This window comes from Vidua macroura, chromosome 30 (genome assembly GCF_024509145.1).
Source record: "Vidua macroura isolate BioBank_ID:100142 chromosome 30, ASM2450914v1, whole genome shotgun sequence".
NCBI lineage: Eukaryota > Metazoa > Chordata > Aves > Passeriformes > Viduidae > Vidua > Vidua macroura.
Genome location: NC_071600.1, coordinates 1,425,570 through 1,450,063, shown reverse-complemented (window position 1 = coordinate 1,450,063; position 24,494 = coordinate 1,425,570). Strand labels below are relative to the sequence as shown.

The following is a 24,494-nucleotide window of genomic DNA, read 5'->3' as shown; positions in this document are numbered from 1 at the left end:
CATCGATCTCATCCAGCCTCTGACAGCGACCACGGTGACACTGGGGAACCTCATGGAGCCGTGGGTCAGTGGTGACAGTGAGGGTCCAAGGACACCACGGTGACACTACGGAACTGTTGCATCCCAAGTCGAGCAAGGGGACGATGAGGCTGGGATGCCTTGGAGGAAACTCCCCTCTAAGTTATAATGGTATAGAGACATGTTCTCCCACAGTCCCTTGCACCTTTATGTTAATAATTTCGGTTGTGTTATTCCTTTTCCCTCCCCACTTCTTCAAAGTTCTACATTCCTTAGTTACATCATCTCTTGTCTCCTCCCCAGTTCCAGAATGTTCCCTGCTCCTGCTTTCCCTATTCGTCCCCTGTCCCTTGCTTTTCCTCCCCTGAATCTGTGTTGGTTGTTGCTCTTCAGTCCCTCCTCTGTGCCACCCCTGCTCCCTCAACCCACTGGCCCTCAGGTTTGATGCTCCGCCCCACTGTCTCCCTATATGGCCCTGGTCCAGGCTGTATTGTGTGTTCTTTGTCCCTGGACGCCTTCAGCGTGTAGTTGAAATAAACTGCCACTGGAACTCCACACAAAGAACCCCTCCTGCCTTTTCATTCTCCGCCGACGTTCAAATGACACAGCGCAGCGTGAGCGTCTGGTGTGCAGAGCTGTCCGTCCTTCCTGGCTGAGACACTCTTGGAAAGGCGGTGGCTTCGGCAGCTCCTGCTGCGCTGCTGCACGGAACCTCATGGAACCGTGGGTCAGTTGTGACAATGCAGGCCCAAGGACACCACGGTGACACTGCGGAACCTCATGGAACCAAGGGGCCATTGTGACACTGGGCTGCCTCATGGAATCAAGGAGACCATTGTGGAACTTGGGGGCCCCAAGGAGCCAAGGGTCCATGGTGACCTTGTGGAGCCCGCAGTGTCACAGAGGAGCCGTTGTGACACAGCGAGGGCGCATGGAGCCGAGGGGCCATTGTGACACATCAAACACTGGGACCATGTGCTTTTCTTTCTTATGGGAAAAAAAATCCATCTCCACCAGGCACCCATGGCCAAAATTTGGCATCTGCCTCCAGAATTCCCTATATCCAAGGACAGCTTCCAGACAGAAGCTGCCAGGATTGACAAGTCTGGCTGGCCTTGGCTTCCTGAGGGTTGGCACTCATTTGTCCCTGAAACACTGGGGCTCTGTGCTTTCCTTCCTAATGAAAAGAACTCATCTTCCTGTCCAGGTGCCCACGGCCAAAACTGAGATTCCACCTCCAAAATTCCCAGTGTCCAAGGATAGCCCCTAGATGAAAGGTGCCAGGACAGACAGGTCTGGCTGGCTTGGCCTAAATGTGGCCACCTCTCATCTTCTTTGAGAACACTTGAACTTGGTGTTTTTCTTTCCTAGAGGAAAAAAACATCCATCCTAACCAGGTACCCATGGCCAAATCTGGGATTCCACCTCCAAAATTCCATACATCCAAGGATTGCTCCCCAGTGAAAGCAGCTAGGAGAGACAGGTCTGGCTGCCCTTAGACCAGTTCCACACTGGAACTTGGTGCTTTCCTTCCTATGGAAAAGAACCGTCCTTTTTCTCAAGGTGTCCGTGGTCAAAATTGAAATTCCCCCTCCCAAATTCCATAAATCCAAGGATTCCTCAGGGACAAAAGCTGCCAGGAAGAACAGGTCTGGCTGGCTTGGCCTCCCAGGAGCCACCTCTCTCCTCTTCTGCCTTTGAAATTCTTGGTCTCTGTGCTTTCCTTCCTACGGAAAAGAACCATTCTTCTTATCTACACCTAAATGGCCTAAATTGGGGTTCCCCCCCCAAAATTCCCTATATCCAAGCGTTGCTTTCAGACAAAAGCTACCAGGACAGAGAGGTCTGGCTGGCTCAGGCCTCTGGTGCCTGCCTTAGTATAGAAAAGAACCGTCCTTCTCCTCAGGGTGTCCATGCCTGAAATTGGGATTCCACCTCCAAAATTCCTGATATCCAAGGGTTGCTCCCAGGCAAAATCTGCCAGTACCGTCAAGTCTGGCTGGCCTTGGCCTTTGGTGGCTGCCCCTGCCACACTGGGGCTTGCTTCTTTCCTTCCCATGGAGATCCCTGTGACACTGTGGGGACCTCATGGAACCAAGGGGATCATTGTGGCACCACTGGAGCCCATGGAACCAAGGGGCCATGGTGACACAGCGGGGCTTCATGGACCCAGAGACCATCATGACTCTGTGGGGCCTGATGGAACCATGGAGACCATGAGGACCCTTCAGGGCCTCGTGTCACCAAGGGGGCATTGTGACACCTCAGGGCCTCATGGGAGCAAGGGATCATTGGGACACTGTGGGGCCCCATGGAACCGAGGGAACATGGAACAGGTCTGGCTGGCTTGGCCTCCCAGGGGCCACCTGACAGGTCTGGCTGATGTTGGAATGCCAAGGGCTGCCTCTCATCAGCTCCTGGAGCACTGGGGCTCCGTGCTTTCCTTGCTATGGAAAAAAAATGTCCGTCTTCTCAGATGCCCATGGCCAAAATTGGTGCCCTCCCTAAAAAATTTCCTGTATGCAAGGGTATCTCTCAGGAAAAAACCTGCCAGCTGTAGCTGGCCTTGCCTTCTGATGGTCACCTCTCATCCACCCGGGAAACACTGAGGCTCTGTTCCTTCTTTCCTATGGAAAAGAACTGGCTTTCTTGTCCAGGGACCATGGCAAAAATTAGAATTTGGCCTCCCAAATTCCCTATATCCAAGGATTGCTCCCAGATAAAAATAGCGAGGACAGACAGGTCAGGCTGGCTCTATCCTCTGGTGATTTTCTATAAGCTGAATGTTTTCATTTGAAAAACCTTGGAGAGGGCCCAGAGATCTCCCAAGGTGGGGTTCTGAGGCTTCAGGCACATGACCACTACATATGGACAAAGGAGCTCAGTGCTCTGTGCTGTTGTGGTGGTTTTGCATCACACAAGTGATGTCCTGAGAGAAGCTACTGGCAGTTTCCTCTGTGTCTGACAAAAAAACCAATCAGTAATTAGCTTTGAGAATAGAAAATCTGTTAAACCACTAAGGAAACTGCACACGCCTCTGTGAAGACACAAGTTAAAGAGGAAGAAGCCTGTCTGGGTCTCTTTCCCTTCTGGCCAGCACAGAGGTGCCAAGGCCGGGCCAGCCCCCGTCTGGGCCGGGGCGGGCCGGGCGGCTCCTGCCGTGGGGCCGGGCCCCTTCCCAGGGAGCCCGCCAGGCCCCATCGGCTGCCGGGCAGGGGAGGGGAGGCCGCGGGGCCGAGGCCGGGCCGGGCCGTGGCTGCGCTTGCTGACATCTGGCCGCTGCCGAGCCCTGCCCCGCCGCCAGCCCGGGCCCAGCCAGGATCCGCCGGGCCCCAGGAGCAGCCCCGGGCCGGGCCGGCTCGGCCAAGCTTCTGCCGCCCTTGGGCTTGGCCCGCAACCAGCGGGCAGGGCCAGGAGAAGCCATCGGCCCCGGCCGTGCTGCTGCTCTGCTCTGGCCTGGCTGCTGAGATCCTGGCCCTGCCCCCAGCGCCGCCCAGCCTGACACAGCCCCAGCGCAGCCGCTGCACAAACCTCCAAACTGTGGAGAAGGATGGAATTGATACATCAGACTCTCTTTTTCCCTATAATGCATTGAAAAGAATGGGGAGATGACTTGTTCAGCAAAGACCTCCATGCTAAAGTAAGCAAATGTTGAAGTTGCTGTGATCCCATGAGAAGTTTGAACAGAGAAAGGGAGGAGAGTGATGAGACCCTGTGCCCTCAGGGAGAGAAGAAGAAGACCTCTGTTCCTAGAGATGAAGATGATTTCAGAAACAGATGAAGAAAACCTTTGCTCTTAAACAGCTCATCTTTAAACCAATACCCCATAAGCTGACATGGCCCATAAACACAGCTGTGGGAAAAGCTGTGAAAAAATGGGAGGGACTTCATGATTGCAGATTTTTTCAGGCAGCTGCTACTGGAGGAACTGAAAAGCCATGAGAGAAGTGTTTTCTTGTGGAGAAGTTGCCATAATATTAACAAGAGGAACTTCTCTCCCTAAGTCAAGTGAAGAAAGACTATTCTAGTGGTGGCAAACTGATAGGCTTTCTCTCTTTACATTGTCAAGTTGTATGGAGAGAGGAAGTGTTCTGAAAGTTTTGTTCCGATTCTTATTACTCTTTCTTTTAGTTACTATTATAAACCTTTTTAAAGTTTTGAGCCTACTTTGCCTTTCTCCTAATCCTATCTCAGAGCAGGAAATGAGTAAGTATATTCTAGTGAGTGCATTGGTAATTAGCCAGCACTGAACCCACCACACTAATTGATGCATTGGCTGAGAAATCTCAAATTGGTGAACCAAAATCACTACAGAAACTTCCTGATGAACTGCCCCAGACCAGAGGGAAATCAAGGCAGAGCCATGGTTTGTCAGGACTTGCTTGATCCTAATGAGCCCCGTGGTGCATTTGGAGCTGAGCCCTGGAACCTCAGGGCCTGAGAGGAGATTGCACAAACCTTTCCAGGAGTCAAAGGCAGAAGAAAACCCCAAAGTGTCTCAAAGCATGAATGGGACCCACTGAGGTCCATCCCCAACACAGGCTCCTCATGGACTCCTTGGAGGAGAGAATTGGAGGCCAGGATGGCACAAAAACCTGTCAGAGACTCAAAATGGCACAAAAACCTCTCAGTGTGGAAAGGAAAATCCAAAGTACTTCTAAAACCTAGAGTATCTCGAAGTATTAATGAGCCCCACTGAGTGTCAGTACAAAGCTCTCCAGGGACTCGTTAAAGCAGATAATTGGGGCCATGATTGCACAAACCTCTCACAGAGTCTGTATCCAAAGGGAAACACCAAGTGCCTTAAAAGAACTGAAGTACCTTGAAGCATTAATGAGCCCCACTGAGTGTTGTTGCTGACAAAGCCTCTCCAGGGACTAATTACAGCAGATAATTGGAGGCCATGATTGCAGAAAGCTCTCAGAGACTGCAAGGCAAAAGCCAAAGCCAAAGTCCTTTGAAAAACCTGCAGTGCCTGGGAGCATTGTGGAGCCCCCAGGGCCATTCCTGAGCAAGGCTCCCCAGGGACTCCTTCCAGCAGATCCTTGAGGCCACTGGGATGTGGGCTAGGGGGGGATGCTGAGGGCAGGACAAGGGGCTGACAGTGGCCAGCCTGGCTGGGGCTGTGCCAGGAGGCCCCAGGGCCTCAGGACAAGGTGTCTCCTCACAGCCCTTGGTGGCACAGACCCTGCTGTGCCCCAGGCCACCAAGACTTGGCTTCTCTTTGTCCCCACCTGTCATCACTGCCTCCAGTTCTCTGCTCTGCCTGGGGCCTGGGGACACTTTCTCAGTCGTGTCCCTCACTGGGACCCATTAAAAGTCAAAGAAACTTTGGAGTTGGATTCTGACTTGGGAGTTCTGGAGAGGTTTCTGCAGCTCCCTCTCAGGGCCTGATGTTCAGGGCCTGAGCACAAAGCCCCAGAGGCTTATTCAAGTCCTTGTGCTGTGTCTGTGCTGCTGAGCTGGGCCGGGCTCCTGGCACAGAGGGTGATGCTGGTAAGCAAGCAGAGCTTCAAAAGCACATTTCTCTGGATGAGCAGCTCTTCTCCCAGCCCAGCAGGGCTGGGGCACTGCCTGCAGCCAGCGCGGGCACAGCCCAGAGGCACAGAGAGCTTCAATCAGTCAGGGCTGGGAAGGTGCTGAGAAGTGCCTGGGGCAGAATCACTGCCAGCCCTTGGCACAGGAACCTCTGGCTGCAGGACAATGCAGCTGCAGCTCCTGCAGTGATCTCCTCAAGCTGGAACATGCCAATGCCCACAGCCCCTGTGAGTACATTCTCTGATGGTCTCTTGTGCAGAGCAGCCAGGGGTGCCCAGGGCTGTCCTGCAGAGCAGGGTCCTGCAGCCCAGGGCGCTGTGCTGGGCCAGGGACTCTGCTGCCTGCCAGGGACAGCTCTCAGCCGGCCCGGGGAGCTGCTGCCAGCGCTAGCCAGAAGCTGTGGGGGGAAGGAGCCACCCTGAGCAGGGCAGGTGCTGCTGCTGAGAGCTGCTGGCTGGGGCAGGGCTGCTCCCAGCTCCAGACCAGCCTGGGCACAGCTCCGGAGGACACTTCCCAAAGAAGGTAAGCCTGGGATTGCTGTAAAGCTCAGGAGCTTTCCTGAGACTGTTTTCCATTTCCTGCTTGGAGATGGATGGGAAAGTTGGGGTGGTGACAGAAAGATTTTTGCTTTTGATACATTTTTATTTATTCAAAGCTCTATAAATTAATATTATACAGTTATAAAACTATAATCCTTACTTTACGCTATTAAACTCTTAATTAACTCTATTAAACTACTATTATATACTTCTATAACTATAATCCTTAATTAACTCTAGTACATTTCCTAACCTTTCTCTTTGATTTTAGAACAATAACCTGTGTAAATACGTTCCTGAAATACTGTATCGTCTTATTATCAGGAAGAGGACCTACAAGAAGAACATTTTGGTTTTTGACCAGAATGTGAGCAGTCATAATAAAAAGTAGGGCAAAGTAGCCCTTGGACCTACTCCAATGTGTTGAGCCAGGGGTGTGTAACTGGGACAACTGAATCTCCTATTGGATTTTCCTGTTAAATATCCTAAGGAATCAACCTTTATAAATTGTTGAAATCAGGAGCCGATTGTGCCTCATCCCCACTGGGACACCTGGAAGCTGCCAATAAAGGTCTGCTTCTTAGTTTACTGTTCTAACTCTGTTGCAAGGGCTTTTTTTCTCTTCTGATTATAGACAAGAGGGGGATGAGAGAAGCAGAAGAGGAATTGTAATCCCAGAATGACAGAACATTCTGAGTTGAAAGGGACACAGAGGATCATCAAAGGGATGTTTGAACATTTACAGAGACTCCAGAACTGTGACTTTGGGTGGTCAGTCTCTCTGCTGGCAGCCTCCCAAAGGGCCTTCAGCCACTGCTCAGCCCTGGACAGCAGCAGCATCACCTTGGCAGGGCCCAGCAGGGCTCTCCTGAGCTGCCCTTGCCCAGCTGCACACAGACCCTGCCCCAGCCAGGGCCCTGCACACAGGCAGGTTTCTGTAGGGCCGGGCCGAGGGCACACGGGGTGGGATGGGCTCTGTGAGCGCTGGCAGGGACAAGGCACCTCTCAGGAGGGAATGTCCAGGCCCAGGGAGATGCTCTGGGAAGGAGAGGGGGCTGGGCAGAGCAGTGCTGGGGCAGGAGGGCACTGTTGGTGTGTGGGAGGTGCTGGGCACAGCTGGGCACGGGAACACTGTCCTGAGTGCCCGGCGGTCTCTGCCCTGCCCTCTCAGGCACAGCACCACAACATCTTCTCTTGTTTCTGCACTCCCCTGATATTGTCACTGTTATCTGGTGCTCTCAGGGAGGCTCTGGCATTTGCAGCAGCTGAGTCAGGCACTGCCCTTGGCATTCCTGCCAGGCAGGGCTGTCCATGGGAATGGGGAATGAGCTGAGCCCCTCCCTGAGATCCCATCATGGGCACACCCTGGATCTCCTTGCTGTGCCCTTCCCAGATCTGAGCTGCCCTCCTGGGTGCAGATCTGTGCCAGAGAGTCTGGGAGTTCCCTGAATGTCCCACAGGGAAGTGCAGAGAGATGCCACAGCTGAGGAAATGCTGTTGGGTTGGCCAAGGGAGCGTGAGTGTCCTTGGCTCAAGGGGGTGCTGAGACCTAGCCCAGAGACCTTTGGAGAGGGTGAAACATTCAGGGATGTCTCTGGGCAGGGTCTGGTTTATTCCAGGGTGACCCGGGAGTGTGATTGTGCTCTGATTGTAGCTAAAAGTTTTCCCAGACCAGGAACAAGGGTGGATGAGTCCCACCAGGACAGGCAACAGGGAATGGCCCAGGTTTGGCTCCAAGCAGCCTCTCCTGACTTGTCACTGTCCTTTCTCCATGAACAGGTGCCCATGTGCAGCCACAGCAAATGCCCAACAGCAGCTCCATCAGCCACTTCCTCCTGCTGGCACTGGCAGAGACGCGGCAGCTGCAGCTCCTGCACTTCTGCCTCTTGCTGGGCATCTCCCTGGCTGCCCTCCTGGGCAACGGCCTCATCATCAGCGCCGTAGCCTGCGGCCACCACCTGCACACGCCCATGTTCTTCTTCCTGCTCAACCTGGCCCTCAGCGACCTGGGCTCCATCTGCACCACTGTCCCCAAAGCCATGCACAATTCCCTCTGGGGCACCAGCACCATCTCCTACAGAGGATGTGCTGCTCAGCTCTTTTTTTTTGTCTTTTTCATCTCATCAGAGTATTTCCTGCTGACCATCATGTGCTACGACCGCTACGTGTCCATCTGCAAACCCCTGCACTACGGGACCCTCCTGGGCAGCAGAGCTTGTGCCCACATGGCAGCAGCTGCCTGGGCCAGTGCCTTTCTCAATGCTCTCATGCTCACAGCCAATACATTTTCCCTGCCCCTGTGCCATGGCAATGCCCTGGGCCAGTTCTTCTGTGAAATCCCACAGATCCTCAAGCTCTCCTGCTCCAAATCCTACCTCAGGGAACTTGGGTTTGTTGCAGTTAGTGCCTGTTTGGTATTTGGTTGTTTTGTGTTCATTGTTTTCTCCTATGTGCAGATCTTCAGGGCCGTGCTGAGGATCCCCTCTGAGCAGGGACGGCACAAAGCCTTTTCCACCTGCCTCCCTCACCTGGCTGTGGTCTCCCTGTTTGCCAGCACTGTCATATTTGCTCACCTGAAGCCCTCCTCCATCTCCTCCCCATCCCTGGATCTGGCCCTGTCAGTTCTGTACTCGGTGGTGCCTCCAGCCCTGAACCCCCTCATCTACAGCCTGAGGAACCAGGAGCTCAAGGCTGCAGTGAGGAGACTGATGACTGGATGCTTTCAGGAGCATTAAACTGCTGGCCAATTTCTGCAAATCACTTGTAATAAAAGTCATCTTTGGTACTTGTTGCTTTGGTTGAGGGCGTTTTTTCCTTTGTTTTACTTTTTTCATCTTCTCCCCAAGGAAATGTCATTGTTTATGCCATTTCTCATTTAGTTTCTCACCACATTCCCCGTGGCCACAGACTGTGTCAATGAGGGGCTGCGCTCTTGGTGGCTTTAAAGGAACAAAAGCATCTCCCAGCAGAGTTTTCTGCAGAGATGCCCTTTTGTTGCCTTCTCTGGAGCTGCAGCAGCAATGTCTGTGTGCAGAGCTGGGGCAGATCAGTGCTGGCACAGCAGCTGTGCCCAGCAGCAGCAGCAGCACTTGGTGTTGCCAGTGCTGCTCCCGTGGCCCTGCCCCGCTGCCCTGGTGGCCCTGGTGTTGCTGCAGGGCCTGAGTGCTCTCGGGGCCGGGCACAGTCCTGGGGGTGGCAGTGCCGGGGCTGCAGCAGGGACAGGCCATGGGCACTGCTGGGGCAGTGCTGACGCCTCAGGCCAGGGCCTGGGGGCTCCGGGCTCCTTGCCCAGGCTCTCTCAAGAACACGGCCAGGCCAATGCTCAGCACAGAAAACCCCCATCAGCAGCCCCAGGCTGGCCGTGGGCAGGCTGGGGGTAAACAGCACGGCTGGTGCTCTGCCAGGGCCCTGGGGGAGACGGGAAGGAGCAGCAGAGCAGGGGCTGATCCATCCCCAGTGCGCTGCACAGCCCAGGGCAGCGTCCCAGAGCGTCCTCATGGAGCTGCCAGCAACATCCCCCCTCTGCAGCCCTGGCCTCTCCCCCAGCTCACACAGGTGCCGCATCCTTGCAGGCACAGACACGGCAGCGCTGGCTCAGGAGCCCCTGTTTGCATTGCACACAGCAGGCAGGAGCACCCCCGTGCTGGTGCTGTGGGGACATGAACCTGAGGCAGCACAAATGCCATCAGCCCCTGGGGCCAGGAAGGGCTGGGGGACGCCAGGGAAACCACTCAGCTTTGTCCTGGCCTCTGCACTCAGCCAGAAAGTTTGTTCCCATCAGCTGGGACTTTCCTGGCCCACTGCGGACGCTCTTGCTCAGAGCCAGGGCTGCCTGGCAGCCACCCCCAAACTGCCCTGAGCATTTCCTTGTCTTCACCTTTGCTTTCTTTACTCTTCCTGCTACAAATTTCTTCCTATTGCCCACCCCTGTTCCCTTCCCTGCACACAGCCCATCCCTGTTTGCCCTTTCCTCTCTGGCCCCACTCCCCATTGCAGTTCCTGACTTGGCACCATGGGAACGGCCCTTGGGGAGCAGGATCATCCCACAAGTGCTGCAGGAATTGTCTGCAGGCTCCTGCAGTGCCTGGTGCTGCTCCCTTGCCAGAGGCAGCCCAGGCCAGGGGGGCACATCTGGGCTGCTGTGTCTGCCTGTGGGGCTCCCTGTTCTGGGCAAGGAGGAGGAGCTGCAGAGGCTCTGCACGACTGACAGGATGGGCTTTGGGGCTGTGAGGAGAAGCTGAGGGACCTGGGCTGCTGCAGCTTCTGAAGAGGAGGCCCAGGGCTCCTCCTGCAACTGCTCCAAGGGTGGTTTCAGAGAATCACAGAATCAGCAAGGTTGGAAAAGAACTTGGAGATCATCAAGTCCAACCTGTGCCCTGACATTGCCTTGTCTCCCCTGAGCCTCCTCTTCTCCAGGATCAACAACCCCAGCTCCCTCAGCTGCTCCTCACAGGACTTGTGCTCCAGACCCCTCACCAGCCTTGTTGCCCTTCTCTGGACACGCTCCAGCCCCTCCATGTCCTTCCTAAATTGGGGGGCCCAGAACTGCACACAGCACTCGAGGTGCTGCCCAACCAGTGCCCCGCACAGGGGAAGAATCCCTGCCCTGCTCCTGCTGGCCACACCATTCCTGATCCAGGCCAGGAGCCATTGGCCTTCTTGGCCACCTAGGCACACGGCTGGCTCATGTCCAGCCTGCTGTCCATCAGTCCCTGCAGGTCCCTTTCTGCCTGGCTGCTCTCCAGCCCCTCTGTCCCCAGCCTGGAGCGCTGCAGGGGTTGTTGTGGCCAAAGTGCAGGACCTGGCACTTGGACTTGTTAAACCTCACCTTGTTGGATTTGGGCCCTGGATCCAGCCTGTCCAGGGCCCTGTGCAGAGCCCTCCTGACCTCCAGCAGATCCACACTCACAGACAACTTGGTGTCATCTGCAAATTTGGTGATGGTGGACTCAATCCGCTCATCCCGATCATCAATGCAGATATTGAAATCCAGGCTGGCTGGCTCTGACCCCTCAGCCATCCTGTGGGTGCCCTGTGATGGCTCTCAAGGTGATCTGTTCCAGAACCTTGCCGGGCACCGAGGTCAGGCTGACAGGCCTGGAGTTCCCCAGATCCTCCTTCCAGCCCTTCTTGGGGATGGGCTCACACTGGCACCTCCAGTGCTCTGGCACCTCCCTGGTGAGCCAGGACTGATGGGAAATGATGGAGAGCAGCTTGGGGAGCTCATCCATCAGCTCCCTCATCCCCCTAGGATGGATCCCATCCCATCCCATACACCTGTGAGCATCTGAGTGGCTCAGCAGGTCCCCAGCTGCTCCCTCCTGGATTACAGGGGCTGTTCTGCTCCCTGTGCCCATCTGCCAGCTCAGGAGAACGCTTGTCCTGAGGGCAACCTTTCTTATCATTGAAAAACTGAGGCAAAGAAGGGTTTAACTACCTCAGCCTTTTCCTCATCTTTAGTGACTGCATTTGCCACCACATCCAATAGTGAATAGATGTTGTCCTTGCCCTTCCTTTTACTACTGATGTATTAATAAAAATATATTTTTATAGACCTTTACAGAAGTGGCCAGATTGAGTTTTAAGTTGGCTTTTGCCTCTCTAGTTTTTTTTCCTATGTGGCCTAGCAACCCTTTGAAGGGTTTCCTGCAAAACCTGACCCTCCTTCCAAAGATGGTACACCCTCTTCTTTGCTCCCTAGTCCTTGTAACACTCCTTGCCCATCCAGGCTGGCTGTTTCCCTCGTCGGCTCATCTTTCAGGACACTGGCATAATCGGTTCCTGTGCCTTCAAGATTTCTGTTTTGAAGCACACCCACCCTTCCTGGACCCCTTTGTTTTTAATGGCTGCTTCCCAAGGTACTCTCAAATCAGTCTCTTTAATAGGCCAAAGTCTGCCCTCTGGAGATCCAGTGTGGAAGTTGTATTGATGCCCCTCCTTTTTTCACCAAATACTGAAAACTCTGTAATTTCATGGCCACTGTGCCCCAGATGGCCTCCAACCCCCACATGTCCCACCAGCCCTTCTCCTGTTCACCAGTTTGTGAACAGCAGGTCTGGGTAGTCCCTCCCCTGGTGGGCTCACTCACCAGCTGTGACAAGTTGTCCTCATACACTCTAGGAACCTCCTGGACTGCCTTTTCTCTGCTGTGTTGAGATCCCAGCAGATAGCTGGCAGGTTAAAGGCACCTAAAAGCACAAGGTCTGGTGGCTTTCAAACAGACTCTGAACTTTACAGTTCAGAGAAGAGCTGATAGAAGCATCCCCCAGGTGACCTTGATGCTGAATGTCTCCTTGGGAGCTCTGGGCACGGGGAAGAATGAGCCCTTTGAGGGCTGACCCTGTTTGGACAAGCTGCTCCTCAGCCCCAGCCTCACCACGTCTGACATGGCCCACCTGGCACTGACATCCCTGTGCCCTGCAGCAGAACCTTGTCCCTGAGCTCTGCAGCTCCATGTCCCAGCCCACTGCACCATGTCCCACCTGCTCTCCTCAGGGCTCCGCCTGCACACAGGCCCAGGAGAAGTTTTCCTCTTGGGAAGGAAAGAATGGAAAAGCCTGAGCAGGTTTCCTGAACAACAAACCCCACTCAGGAAGCACCTGCTCAGTACAGGCTGCCTGGAATGGTGTCACCTTTCTTCAAGGGACAGTGTGGCCAGAAATGATCTCTGGAAGCAGAATTCTCTGAGCCCTTCAGCTGAATTCTCTTGTCCCTGTCCTTTCCCTGGATCTCTGTTGCAGATGGAAGCTGCTGCTGCCATTCTCACTTTAACCTCCCTTTGGAATGCAAACAGATGTTCCCAAGTGTGTTAAACAAATGTTGCTCAATGTTTATGCAGAGCTTTTTGGTTCCTCATGGAACCAAGCACACCCTTGTGACACAGCGGGGGCTCATGGAACCAGTGGTCCATTGTGACACTGCCAATTCAAGAAGACCATGGCGACACCATGGAACATCATGGAACAGAGGATCCATGGTGACACAGCAGAGCCACAGTTGCAGCGGCAGCAGCGGCAGCAGCGGCAGCAGCGGCAGCAGCAGCGAAAGAAGCGATTTTTTCGAGTCCCTCTTGCTCTTGCTCTTCCTCTCCCTCTCCCGCTGTCCCGCAGCCTCTCCCGCTCTCCCTTTCCCGCTGTCCCCTCCTCTCCCAGTCTCCCTCTCCCCTGCCGGGCCGGGCCATGCCCCCGACCCACCCCCGGCCCCGGGCGGGGCTGCCCCGTCCCCGTCCCCGTCCCTGTCCCCGTTCCTGTCCCTGTCCCTGTCCCTGTCCCTGTCCCTGTCCCTGTCCCTGTCCCCGGCCGTCCCGCCGCGGTCTCGCCCCCGCCCGGCTCTGGCCGTGCTGGCGCTGGCGCTGCTGGGCGGGCATCAGTGCCTGGGGCTGGGGCGGCATCGCCGCCCTTTGGCTCCGCCTGGCCCGAGCCCGGCCCCGGCCCCGACGTGGGCTCCAGGCCCGGCCCCGGCCCCGGCTCCTCCCGGGCCCCGCGGAGGACACAGGCGGCGCGGCCGCTGCCGCCGCCTCCGCTGCGGCTTCCCCGGCCCGAGCTCCGCCGCTCGGCAGCGCGGCCGCCGGCCCCGAGCCGCCGCTGTCCCGTTGCCAGCAGAGAACGCCTGGGGATGGCCGGCCCGGGGCGCTCGGGGGGCGCTCGGGGGCCGCTCCTGGCCCCGGGCCGAGCGCTGACAGCCGCGTCCCGCCCGCAGGGAAGGCGCAGGAGGCCCTGCAGGAGCGGTACCGGCTGGGTTCGCTGCTGGGCAGCGGCGGCTTCGGCAGCGTCTTCGCGGCCACGCGGCTCTCGGACGGCGCCCCGGTGAGCGGCGGGGCCGGCGGCGGGCGCAGGAGGAGGAGGAGGAGGAGGAGGATGGGGCTGGGCTAGGCGGGGGGCGAGCTGAACCCGCTGCTCTCCCTTGCTCGCAGGTGGCCATCAAAAGGGTGCCGCGGGATCGCATCCGGCACTGGGGCGAGCTGGTGAGTGAGCGGGGCCAGCGGCAGAAGCCGGGCCGTGCCGGGCGGGGATGAGCCGGGGCCCGGCAGGGTGGGAGCTGCCGGGAGCCCTGCAGGGAGAGCGGGCGTGGGCTGAGCGGGGCATGCAGAGCATCCCGGGCTGGCTGAGGGCTTCCCCAGCCCCGGCACGGCCTCAGCCCCACTGACGGCATCGCGCTCCTCCCGCAGCCCGACGGCACCAGCGCACCCCTGGAGATCGTGCTGCTGGACAAGGTGTCCACTGGCTTTCCTGGTGTCGTCCAGCTGCTGGAGCGGCTTGAGCTCCCCAACGACATCGTGATGGTGCTGGAGCGCCCAGAGCGGTCTCAGGACCTGCACCATTTCATTCGGGCATGGGGGTTCCTGTCCGAGGAGGTGGCGCGGGGGCTGTTCCGCCAGGTGCTGGAGGCCGTACGGCACTGCACCAGCTGCGGGGTCCTGCACAGGGACATCAAACCAGAGAACATCCTGGTTGACCGGGCAGGCCAAATTGATCGACTTTGGCTGTGGCACCTACCTGCAGGACACAGCCTACACTCACTTTGCAGGTGAGCCCAGGCAGGGGCGTGCTCCTGGAACTGGTATGTTATGGCCCAACATCTCACAGCCCAAGCTGGGTGTGCCAGCGGGGATTCTCCCTTTTGCTGCCCTTCATGGCACTGAGTCTTCAGCTGAGTTACTTTTGAGCAGGGCTGGCTGGGGAGCCAGATTCCAGCCCTGCTGGCAGCCTTTGCCCACCACTCTGTCCAGGACTGGGGCTGGGGCTGGGGCTGGGGCTGCCAGCCTGACAAAAACACCTGTGGGTGGGGGTAGCAGAGACGGTTGGCCAGAACCTGTGCCCCAGCTGGTTTGGTGTGCAGGTGAGAAAGGGCTTGGACTGCTCCACTCACCTGGTTTGCTTTGGATTCATAATGTTCTTTGGGGCAATGCAGGCAGGGAGGATGAAGGCATGGTTTTCCCCAGCACTCAGTGGGTTTTTCCTTGTCATGGTCGGACCTTGCCAGGGCTCCTACTGCCCTATTCCAGCACCAGTGGTTTCTTTTTCAACCCCGAGTCTGTACACAAGTCCCAGGTGCTGGCGAGAGGGCAGCGGTCACCCCGTGTGCCACTGGGGCAGCCCCCGCATGCCCAGGGATGCTGGGGCCAGGCTCTGGGAGCAGCAGCATCCCCCTGCTGAACCCCATTTGTATTCCGTAGGAACACGGTCATACAGCCCCCTGGAATGGACCCACGCTGGCTGGTACTACGGCAAGCCAGCTACCACCTGGTCCCTGGGCATCCTGCTGCACCAGATGGTCTGCGGGGAGCACCCTTTCAGGAGGGGCCGGAACATCAGCTGGGACCATCAGCTCTCGCTGCCACAACGGCTTTCTCCAGGTGGATCCTCATCTCTGGCCACGGGGGCAATACCAGTGCTGGGAGACAGCAGCAGCTCGTGAGCATCCCGCTCTGGCAGCTGCTGAGGAGGGGGCACATGTGCTGCTCTCCTGCTCTCCTCCAAAACAGGGAATTGATGGGAAAGTTTAGGCCCAGCTCTGAGCACATCCAGCATGGCCTGGGCACGGGAATAGTGGGGCAAAGCCAACAGGAGCCTTCTCCAACTGACCGGTGGCTTCTGGTTTCTCTGCCCAGAGTGCCAAGATCTGATCAGGCGGTGTTTATCCATGCTGGACATCGAAAGGCCCTCGTTAGAAGAGCTGTTGTGTGATCCCTGGATGCAGGATATTCACCTGCCCTAGAAGAAGGGAGAGAGCCACAGGCACACTTTGATGCAGGGCCCTGGTAAGTTACAGCTCCACACATGCCTTGGCAATCAGAAGCACAGGAACCCAGACTTTTTTGTGCTGCCTGTGTCAATGCCCAGGGGTCATCAGATGGGAACACGCAGCCCTTGTGCTGGAGCGGAGCTGCTCTGCCCAGCACTGGTGGCCGCTATCCGAGCTGGTTCTGCTTGTCCTTGGTTCCCTGACAGCTGGGGCCCTGGGCAGAACCCTGACAGCCTGGTCTCAGCCCCAGGGTAGGAGAAGGAGCCCCTGGAGCAGCTGTACCAGGTGGGGCTGCTGCTGCTGGAGACAGCGAGGACGACATCAAGGATGACAAGCTCTTGCTCCACCTGGTCACCGGCAAGCTGAAGATGACGGCACTTTGATTCTGGCACCTTCTCCAAAGCCAGGCTCCACAGGGAATTTGCAGATGAGTCCACACGCAGGGGGATGCTCCCAGATTTGGGCATTGCTCAGCCTGGCTGGGAGCCAAAGGTTCCCCCTTTGCTGGGGCGGATGCAGCTGATCCTTCAGTCGGCTGCCAGGCTGCTTTTGGCAGGGCTGGGGGCATGGGCTGGGGTGGGTACGAAATGGGAGTGGGCTCCTGGCCCTGCCAACAGCCCCCAGCACCCACCGTGCCCCGGGCTGGGGCTGGGGCTGGGGCGGCCAGCCCGACACAAACCAACCCCCATGGTGGGAGCAGAGGTGGGACTCCAGAACCTGTGCGGGGGCTGCTTTGCTTTGCAGGCAAGGAAGGGCTTGGGCTGCTCCACTGCCCCTGATTGCTTTGGGATCACTCTTATTTTGGGGGTCAGTGCAGGGGGAAGGGAGAAAGCCTGGGCTTCCCTCACCTGTGGGTGGGATTTTCCCTGGCATGCAGGGGTTGGGCCTTCCTCAAGCCCCAGACAGGGATATGATTTTTGACCTTTTTTCTTGTTGCCCCTTTTTGTCTGTAATCTACTTTCAATCATTTCTTGTGTGTTTTTCTAGGGGAAGCGTTCTAGGTTGGGTCCAGTCTGGGTGGGGAAGTGCTTGGGAGCAGCTGCAGCGTGGATGGGCCGTGCCCTTGGAGAAGGCTGAGGACATCGTTTGGGACCAGCTTTTCTTCCAGCGGTGGATGGCGTCAGGTGGGTCCTGTCTGCTTGGCATGGTGGGATCAGAGCTTTGGGGAGATGGCAGCGAGCACAGGAGCATCCTGCTCCGGGCTGGATGTGCCGTGGCTGGCTGCAGGCTGGGCACATGTCCTGCCCTCCTGCTCTGCTGCCAAAGGCAGCAGTGATGGGCAGCTCTGGGCACCGCTCTGGGCACGGCCAGCATGGCCTGGACACCGCGGGCGGCTGGGACAAGGGGACAGGAGCCTTCAGCTGACGGGCGCTTTCTGCTTTCTCTCCTTGCAGCCGGGCTCTGCGGGTGCTGAGGCTGCTCTGGGCTCTGCCAGGGCTCTGCTGGAGCTCAGCACCGGGCCAGAATCAGCCAAAGAAGAAATGGTGTGCCCTGCAGCACAGACTTGCTTGAGCATTTCAGCAACACAGCTCAACTTTGCAGAGTGTACACCTCCCAGGGAAAACATGCCACCACCCAAAAAAATAAACTTGTTCAATAACTTCTGAAATGAAATCAATCTGGGATGACCCCAAATGACGTTTTTCAGCTTGCTCAAGCAGCAGCTCAGCCCTTCTCTGAACAGTTCTCTCCCCCACCTGCCTTTTACTTCCCAACTGCTCCCTCTTTTCCCCCAGTGAGTTCCCAGCCCGTGGCAGTCTCCATCACACTGCTGCCTTCCTTGGTGCCCCTCACCATGAGGAAGGCCGAGCCCCAGGCTTAGGGACTCATCCTGTCACTGGCTGAGGAGCAGCAATGTCTCAGAGGTCCAGTGGGATTTTAGTGTCCTTCAGAGCTGCTCTCCAGCCCTCATCTCTCCTCACTGCTGAGTTCCTACTCCCTTTTCCTCGTCCTTGCAGCAGGATGAGCTCTGTGAATCCCCTTGAGCCTCCCCACTCTTCCCAGCCCACGCACCCACCTCAGTTAGGCTGAAGCTGCAGCTTCTCTGTCTCCTCTGTCACACCAGTCCAGTCCCCTGTGCGGGGAGCCCCAGCCCCAGAGCACAGCACTCAGCAGTGCAGTCCGGGCTGGAGCAGCTGCCCTGCAGCCCTGGCTTGGCTCTTGGTGGCAAGGGAATGCTCCCTGTTTGCAGCTGTCCCTGCAGGATGGCCCCAGGGCAGAGCCCAGCCGGGCTCCCACTGCAGCCCCTGAAGCTTGGGGCAGGCAGTGGTGCCAGAGCTGAGGTTCACGGGGAGCACCCGCAGCTGTGGCTTGCAGTCAGTGTTGGCAAATGTTGTGTTCTCATCTCCTGCAGCCTGTGGGGAAAGCAACCTGTGCTGCCAGGCCTGTGTGTGCCAGGGGCTCTTGGATGTCTCTGTACCCATGGACAGAAGGCTCTGTGTGTGTCAGGGGCTCTTGGATGTCTCTGTACCCATGGACAGAAGGCTCTGTGTGTGCCAGGGGCTCTTGGATGTCTCTGTACCCATGGACAGAAGGCTCTGTCTGTGCCAGGGTTTCCAGAATGTCTCTGTACCCATGGGTATGGAATAGCATGGACAGTGACAGTGTCAGTCACGTTGCTTGCACGCTCCTTCCTTTGTATACAAAACACATCCATGCACACCCCCATGCACAGATACATTAAAAGGACAGGGAGGGAGAGAGATTTCCCACAGAGCTCTGACTTTGGCATAACTCACCTTTTAGCCGCTGGCCAGGGGATTTTTTCCCCAGCTCTGTGTGAGAAGGTGTCCAGGAGCTGAAGGAGCAGCATTTAGAAGCAGTTTCAGGATTTCTAGGCAGGCAGTGGAGCTGACAACCATCCACGGAACTCACCGTATTCATTGGGATGTGCTGCTGGTTCTTTGGGAATATGGCCCAATGGAGACACGAGACTTGGAAAAATCCCAGCTCTCTGTGGATTTGTGCAAAGGGGGAGCAGCAGAAACACTTTGTGTCTGCTTTGGGGACACAAGGTCCAAGGAGCTGCAGTGGCAGAGGGTGAGCTGGGCTGGTGGCAGGTGAAGTCCTGGTTCATGACATCCCAGAGTGGCACAGGACAAAGCTCCAAGCACCCCCAACCCCACCGATGAAGTCTTTGTGATGATGCACATCTTGCAGGAAAAGCTGCTGTCACAGAATTCACTGTCTCTCCGTGTCCCAGAAGGAATTGGATGGACTGTGTTCTTCTCTCCGAGTCGTCTGGTTCAGCACAAGCAGCTGAGCACCAGGAGCTGAAGGAGCTGAAGCCTCAGGCCACAAGAGCTGAGCCAGAGGAGACTTTCTGAGCAAATGAATGCTGCTAACATGGACCTGGCTGAATGCAGCAGATGGAATCATGGAATCACAGAATCCTTTCTGTTGGGAAAGACCTCTGAGCTCATCCAGTCCAGCTGGTCACCCAGCAGTGTCGAGCCCAGCACTAAACCACGTCCCTGAAGTGCCAAGGCCTGGACAACAGCCCTGAGTGAGGCCTGAACAACAGGCCCTGAGCCAAAGGTGGCCTCTGGATGAACCTTCCAGCCAAAGGTTATCTTTGGATCTGCTCACTAATGAAATATGCATGGTCATTAGCACTGTGATAGATGTATCCACTCATTAGTGAAACATGTATTGACCTTTCTGTGTTTAGAAGCCAGACAAGGCCATGAAATCCGACATCTGGCCTTGTCTGGGGCTGAATGGTCAAAGTCACCTCCCTTGGTTCCTGCTGGGGCCCTGGCCAGGCTTTGGGAGGAAGCCAAGAGGAGGATGAAAGCAGATGTTCCCGCACCAGAAGTGCTGTCAGTTTGTTCATTCAGCACTGTCAGAGCTGGGCCCTCTCACAGCGGGGCTGGAGCCTCACCTGTGGCTGGAGGCACCTGCAGGAATTGCCAGTGCCCAGGAGTGGCTCTGTAGCCCTTGGCTGTGACAGCTTCCCCAGCTGCTGTGTGGATCTGGGCGATGGTAAAGCCTGAGGGTAACTGGGGCTGGATCTTTCTTAATCACTGCTGCAATCTTTGGTGGTGATGGTTGGGTGCATTGCTGAGCTGCTCCTTTTGTGATTCTTTGCTGCTTTGAGCTACAGTCAATGACACTGATTCCTTCAGTTGGTGTCTCTGTCTTTGGTGCTGACCCTGCCCACTGGTGAAACAAAACTGGCACAGTCTGGCCAGATCACCACAAAATGTCACTTTTTAAATATAAATGTGAGGAATCAGTCCCATCAGAAATTCCCAGATGGGAAGCCCTTCCCTGGAGTTCCCTGGCTCTGGAGTGGGCTGAGGTGGGAGCACCGTGTGAGCAGTGGGGCAGTCGGTTAAAAGAGGCTGAACCCCTGGATGTCTTAAAATGCATCCAAAAATTGCATATGGGAAAAGGAAAAGAACTTGTGGGTTTGGGAAGATGAGGGTGAACTTTGTTAACAACACATTGGAAACAGCATGCACAGAAGGAAAAATTGTTGTTGGAACATCCCCACATGGAGCGACAGAAAAAGGTTTAAGTCATGAACTCAAGTTCATTTGTGCAAGCGATATAATAATAATAATAATAATAATAATAATAATAATAATTTATTAATAATATTTATATATAATATTACCCAATAATCTATATTTATATCTGTATAATTAAAACTTAATAATGTGAAATAATGCTGACAATGCTAATTTGTCAGCTTTGGCTGCTCACTGTGACACTGAATACCCTACAGAAAAGTACTGGCCAAGACCCAAATGTCAGTGGTAAACTCTGCAAGATTGCATACAATGAAGAAAGGAGGAAGGGATGAAATTGGCTATTTTTATAGGATTTGCTGATACTGTGGTGCGGAATGCTTTGTCTGTTATGTGAGAAATAAAGTGATTAAGGCTGCTGGGTTTTTCACGTCCCAGACAATCCACAAGCTGCAGGATTGGTTGAATGGGTGAAGGGGTTGTTAAAAGAGCAGTTGACAAAACCAGGAGATGGGAACCTGTCCCCATGGAGAAGCCATCTCCCAGATGTGCTCCATGCCCTTAGCAATGGCCCCCTGGGGAAATGGAAACCCCCTGGCTGTGCACGGCTGCTCCCAATTTGCAAATACAGCCATGGACAGTGAGACTTGGACTGCCTGGGAAATTGTTCTGGCTGTGATGGCCCTGGCAGGGCCAGCCCAGAGGCTGCAGGGCTGGACCTTCATGCATTGGAATTAGTTAGGATAAATCAGAAGCAAATGAGAGTTAACAGTACAGGAACAGGAATCCAGATTCCTCCAGGACACTTTGGTTCCATAACTGCACACTGGAGTTTGGCCTTACAAAGTGCTCATGCCATGGGAGGAGGAACTGATGCAGATTATCAAGGAGAAATTGAAGGAATTGTGTTAAACAATAGTGAACAAGATTGGATTATTCAACCCCATGACAGGGTAGCACAATTATTGATATTGACAGTTTTTAAAACAATTGGGAAAAAAGGAGATGCACCTCAAATCACTGCTGTTGGTGGAGATAAAGGGTTTGGATCCAACAGTGCTAATAAAGGAGCCAGAGTGTGGGTCCAGATGCCAAAAGGCCCTCCCGAGGCAGCTGAAGGAACAGCTCTGGGGAAAGACAGCACTGTTTGAATCCTGAAAGCTGGGCAGGAACGATGGGAATGTGTCCCTGCAGCCAAGTGTTCTGTGTGAGAACAAGTAGATATTACAGGAGATTGTTTTACACATCCTGCCAGACCAAATCTCCCTGTTTGCCCCAGGGAAAACTCGTGACCTGGACTCCATCTAGGATGGAGCCAGGGCCAGGCTCTTGCACTGCCCCAGGTGTATCCCTTGAAGGCCTTTTAATAAACACCTGCTTTATCCCTTTAGCACTGTCCAGCTCTGTTCTAGGTGGCCTCTCAAGGCATCACCACCAAACCAGGGGAACACGGACCAGGCCTGGCTGGCTGGGCCTCCTGGGGACCACCTGACCACCTTGGCATGTCGAGGGCTGCTTCTCACCTGCCCTGAAGCACTGGGGCTCTGGGCTTTCCTTCCACACTTTCTCAGTTGTGTCCCTGGCAGGGATCTCTTCAAAGTACAAGAAACTTCAGTGTTTCAATGTAACTGAGTTCTTGAGGGTTTTGTGACATCACTGAGGGAGTTGTGACATCACAGAGCTGGCTGTGATGTCACAGAGTAGGGTGTGAGGCCATAGAGCAGACTCTGCCATCATAGAGGGTGGCTCTGCGGCATCAGAGAGTGGGTTGTGACATCACCGGGTGGCTGTGTGACATCAGAGAGCACGCTGTGACATCACAGAACAGACTGTGACTAGACAGGGTGACTTTGTGACATCACAGACTTCTGTGACATCACAGCACTGCTGTATGGCATCACGGGGTGACATCATAGAGCTTGTGCTGTGACATCACAGAGACGGCTCTGTGACATCACAGGGGCAGTGTGGCATCATAGGGACAGTGTGACATCACAGAGTTGTGTGACGTCACAATGGCAGTGTGACATCATAGGGGCAGTGTGACATCATAGGGGCAGTGTGACATCACAGAGATAGCTGTGTGACATCACAAGGGCAGTGTGACATCATAGGGCACTATGACATCACAGTGATGGTTGTGTGACATCACAGGGCTGTGTGACATCACAGAGATGGCTCTGTGACATCACAGGGGCAGTGTGACATCACAGGGCTGTGTGACATCACAGAGATGGCTCTGTGACATCACAGGGGCAGTGTGACATCACAGGGCTGTGTGACATCACAGAGATGGCTCTGTGACATCACAGGGGCAGTGTGACATCATAGGGGCTGTGTGACATCACAGAGATAGCTGTGTGACATCACAAAGGCAGTGTGACATCATAGGGGCAGTATGACATCACAGAGTGGGCTGTGTGACATCACAGAGATGGCTCGGTGACATCACAGTGATGGTTGTGTGACATCACAGGGCTGTGTGACATCACAGGGCTGTGTGACATCACAGAGTGGGCTGTGTGATGTCACAGAGATGGCTATGTGACATCACAGTGATGGTTGTGTGATATCACAAGGGGCTGTGTGACATCACAGCGATCGTTGTGTGACATCACAGGGCTGTGTGACATCACAAGGGGCTGTGTGAGGTCACTGGGGAGGTCACTCCACCCCAGCCCCCCCTCACAGTTCCCCCAGAGAAGTCCAACGCTGCTCGTGCACAGCGGGGTCCCCTGTCCCCCCGGGTCCCCCCGCCCCCGGTGCCGCAGCCTCCCCCAGAGGATGTTCCACGAGATCGACCCCAGAGCCTGACACGGGGACGGGGGACAGGGCTGTGGGGGGTGGGACAGGGGGACAGGGACCCCCCGGCAGCATCCCCGTGTCCCCCAGGGCCAGAGCCTGGGCCAGGGCTCCTTCACCCTGTTACCAACGAGGGCTTGAGAGCGCTGAAAAAATCCCAGCAAGGGAGCAGCAAAAACCAGATTTAATATTAAGCGACAGCACGGCAAAGTTCCTTGGCAAGAGTCACTCTGCTCCTGACTGGACACTTCAGGCACACCAAGGAAACAAAGCAACAACAAAACCAAACAAAATCCAGGCAATCAAATCAGACATGAGCTAAAAACTGGGGCTTTCCTTCCTGTGCATAAGAACTGTCCTTCTAGACCAGTTGCCCATGGCCAGAATTGGGATTTTACCTCCAACATTTCCTGTTGTGACAGACTGGAGGAGATTGTTGGCTGTAAACATTTCCTGTGTGGGGAGGAAGGGGCAGGTCCAGCCCTGCCCTGCCCTGGAACCCCAGCCCTGCCCTGCCCTGGAACCCCAATCCCCCCAGAGCCTCTATCCCAGCCCAGCAGTGGCTGCCAGTCCCTGGCACAGCACAGGCAATGCTCCACAGCCACCTCTGGAGCCCCAGCCCAGCTCCTGAGTGACCAAATGACCCCAAGTCCCACCTGCGGGAAGGGCCCAGGAAGACCAAGGAGTTTTTAGGCTGAGCACAAGGCAAGCACACATTTTGACCCTATCTCCTCTTGGAATTTCTATCTGAACACTGCTGGAATCCAGGAGTTGGTAGGTGTGTATGCTTCTCTATATATTTTTTGTCTTTCTCTTTCTGTGTCTACTTCTTCCATTTTTATCATCTTGCAAATGTTGATTAACTTAAAACTGAACAGGCTTAATGTTAGTGAAGTGAATGGGCCAAGTTAAGGCTTTGAGAAATGTTGATTGTTGATTGAATGTCCTATTAAACCTTTTGCCCAAGTTCCTCTGATTTTTTTAAAGTTCCCAGTAAAGGCTGTTTTTTTGTTTGGAGCTCCTGAGAATCCCGTGTGGGTATTTCTCCAGTGCATCCAACACAGAGTACACAAACAATTGTAATTTCCTATAAATGTCTCCCTTGAGTGAGTTTTGTAGTGGATGGGGGTCAGGGCTTGTGTGTCCTGCTTGGCACAGCCCAGGCAGGGCTTTCACAGCCCCATCCCACACTCCATTTCCCAGCTGGAGCCGCTGCTGCCTCTGAGTTCTGCTGCCCCAGCCCCAGGGACGCTCTCCTTGTCTGCCCATTCCCCCACGGTCTCAGGGCAGGGATGGCCTCAGTGGGGGCTGCTGACATCCTCAGCACCTTGGAGGCTGCTGCTGGATTTTACTGCTCCAGAGGCTTCTTCAGCCTTCA

The 24,494-nt window shown here is 55.4% G+C and overlaps 1 protein-coding gene and 2 pseudogenes across 1 annotated transcript; 2 read left to right on the top strand and 1 right to left on the bottom strand.

Moving 5' to 3' along the window:
* The window catches only part of LOC128820668 (uncharacterized), a 1,438,581-nt pseudogene that overhangs the window by 567,448 nt on the left and 846,639 nt on the right, over nt 1–24,494 (top strand).
* LOC128820667 (uncharacterized) overlaps nt 1–24,494 on the bottom strand; it is a 2,212,279-nt pseudogene that overhangs the window by 1,880,634 nt on the left and 307,151 nt on the right.
* On the top strand, nt 7,824–9,359 carry LOC128820723 (olfactory receptor 14J1-like). The gene has a single exon (XM_054001543.1). The coding sequence runs from the start codon at nt 7,898–7,900 to the stop codon at nt 8,828–8,830; it is 933 nt and encodes a 310-aa protein (XP_053857518.1). The 5' UTR covers nt 7,824–7,897; the 3' UTR covers nt 8,831–9,359.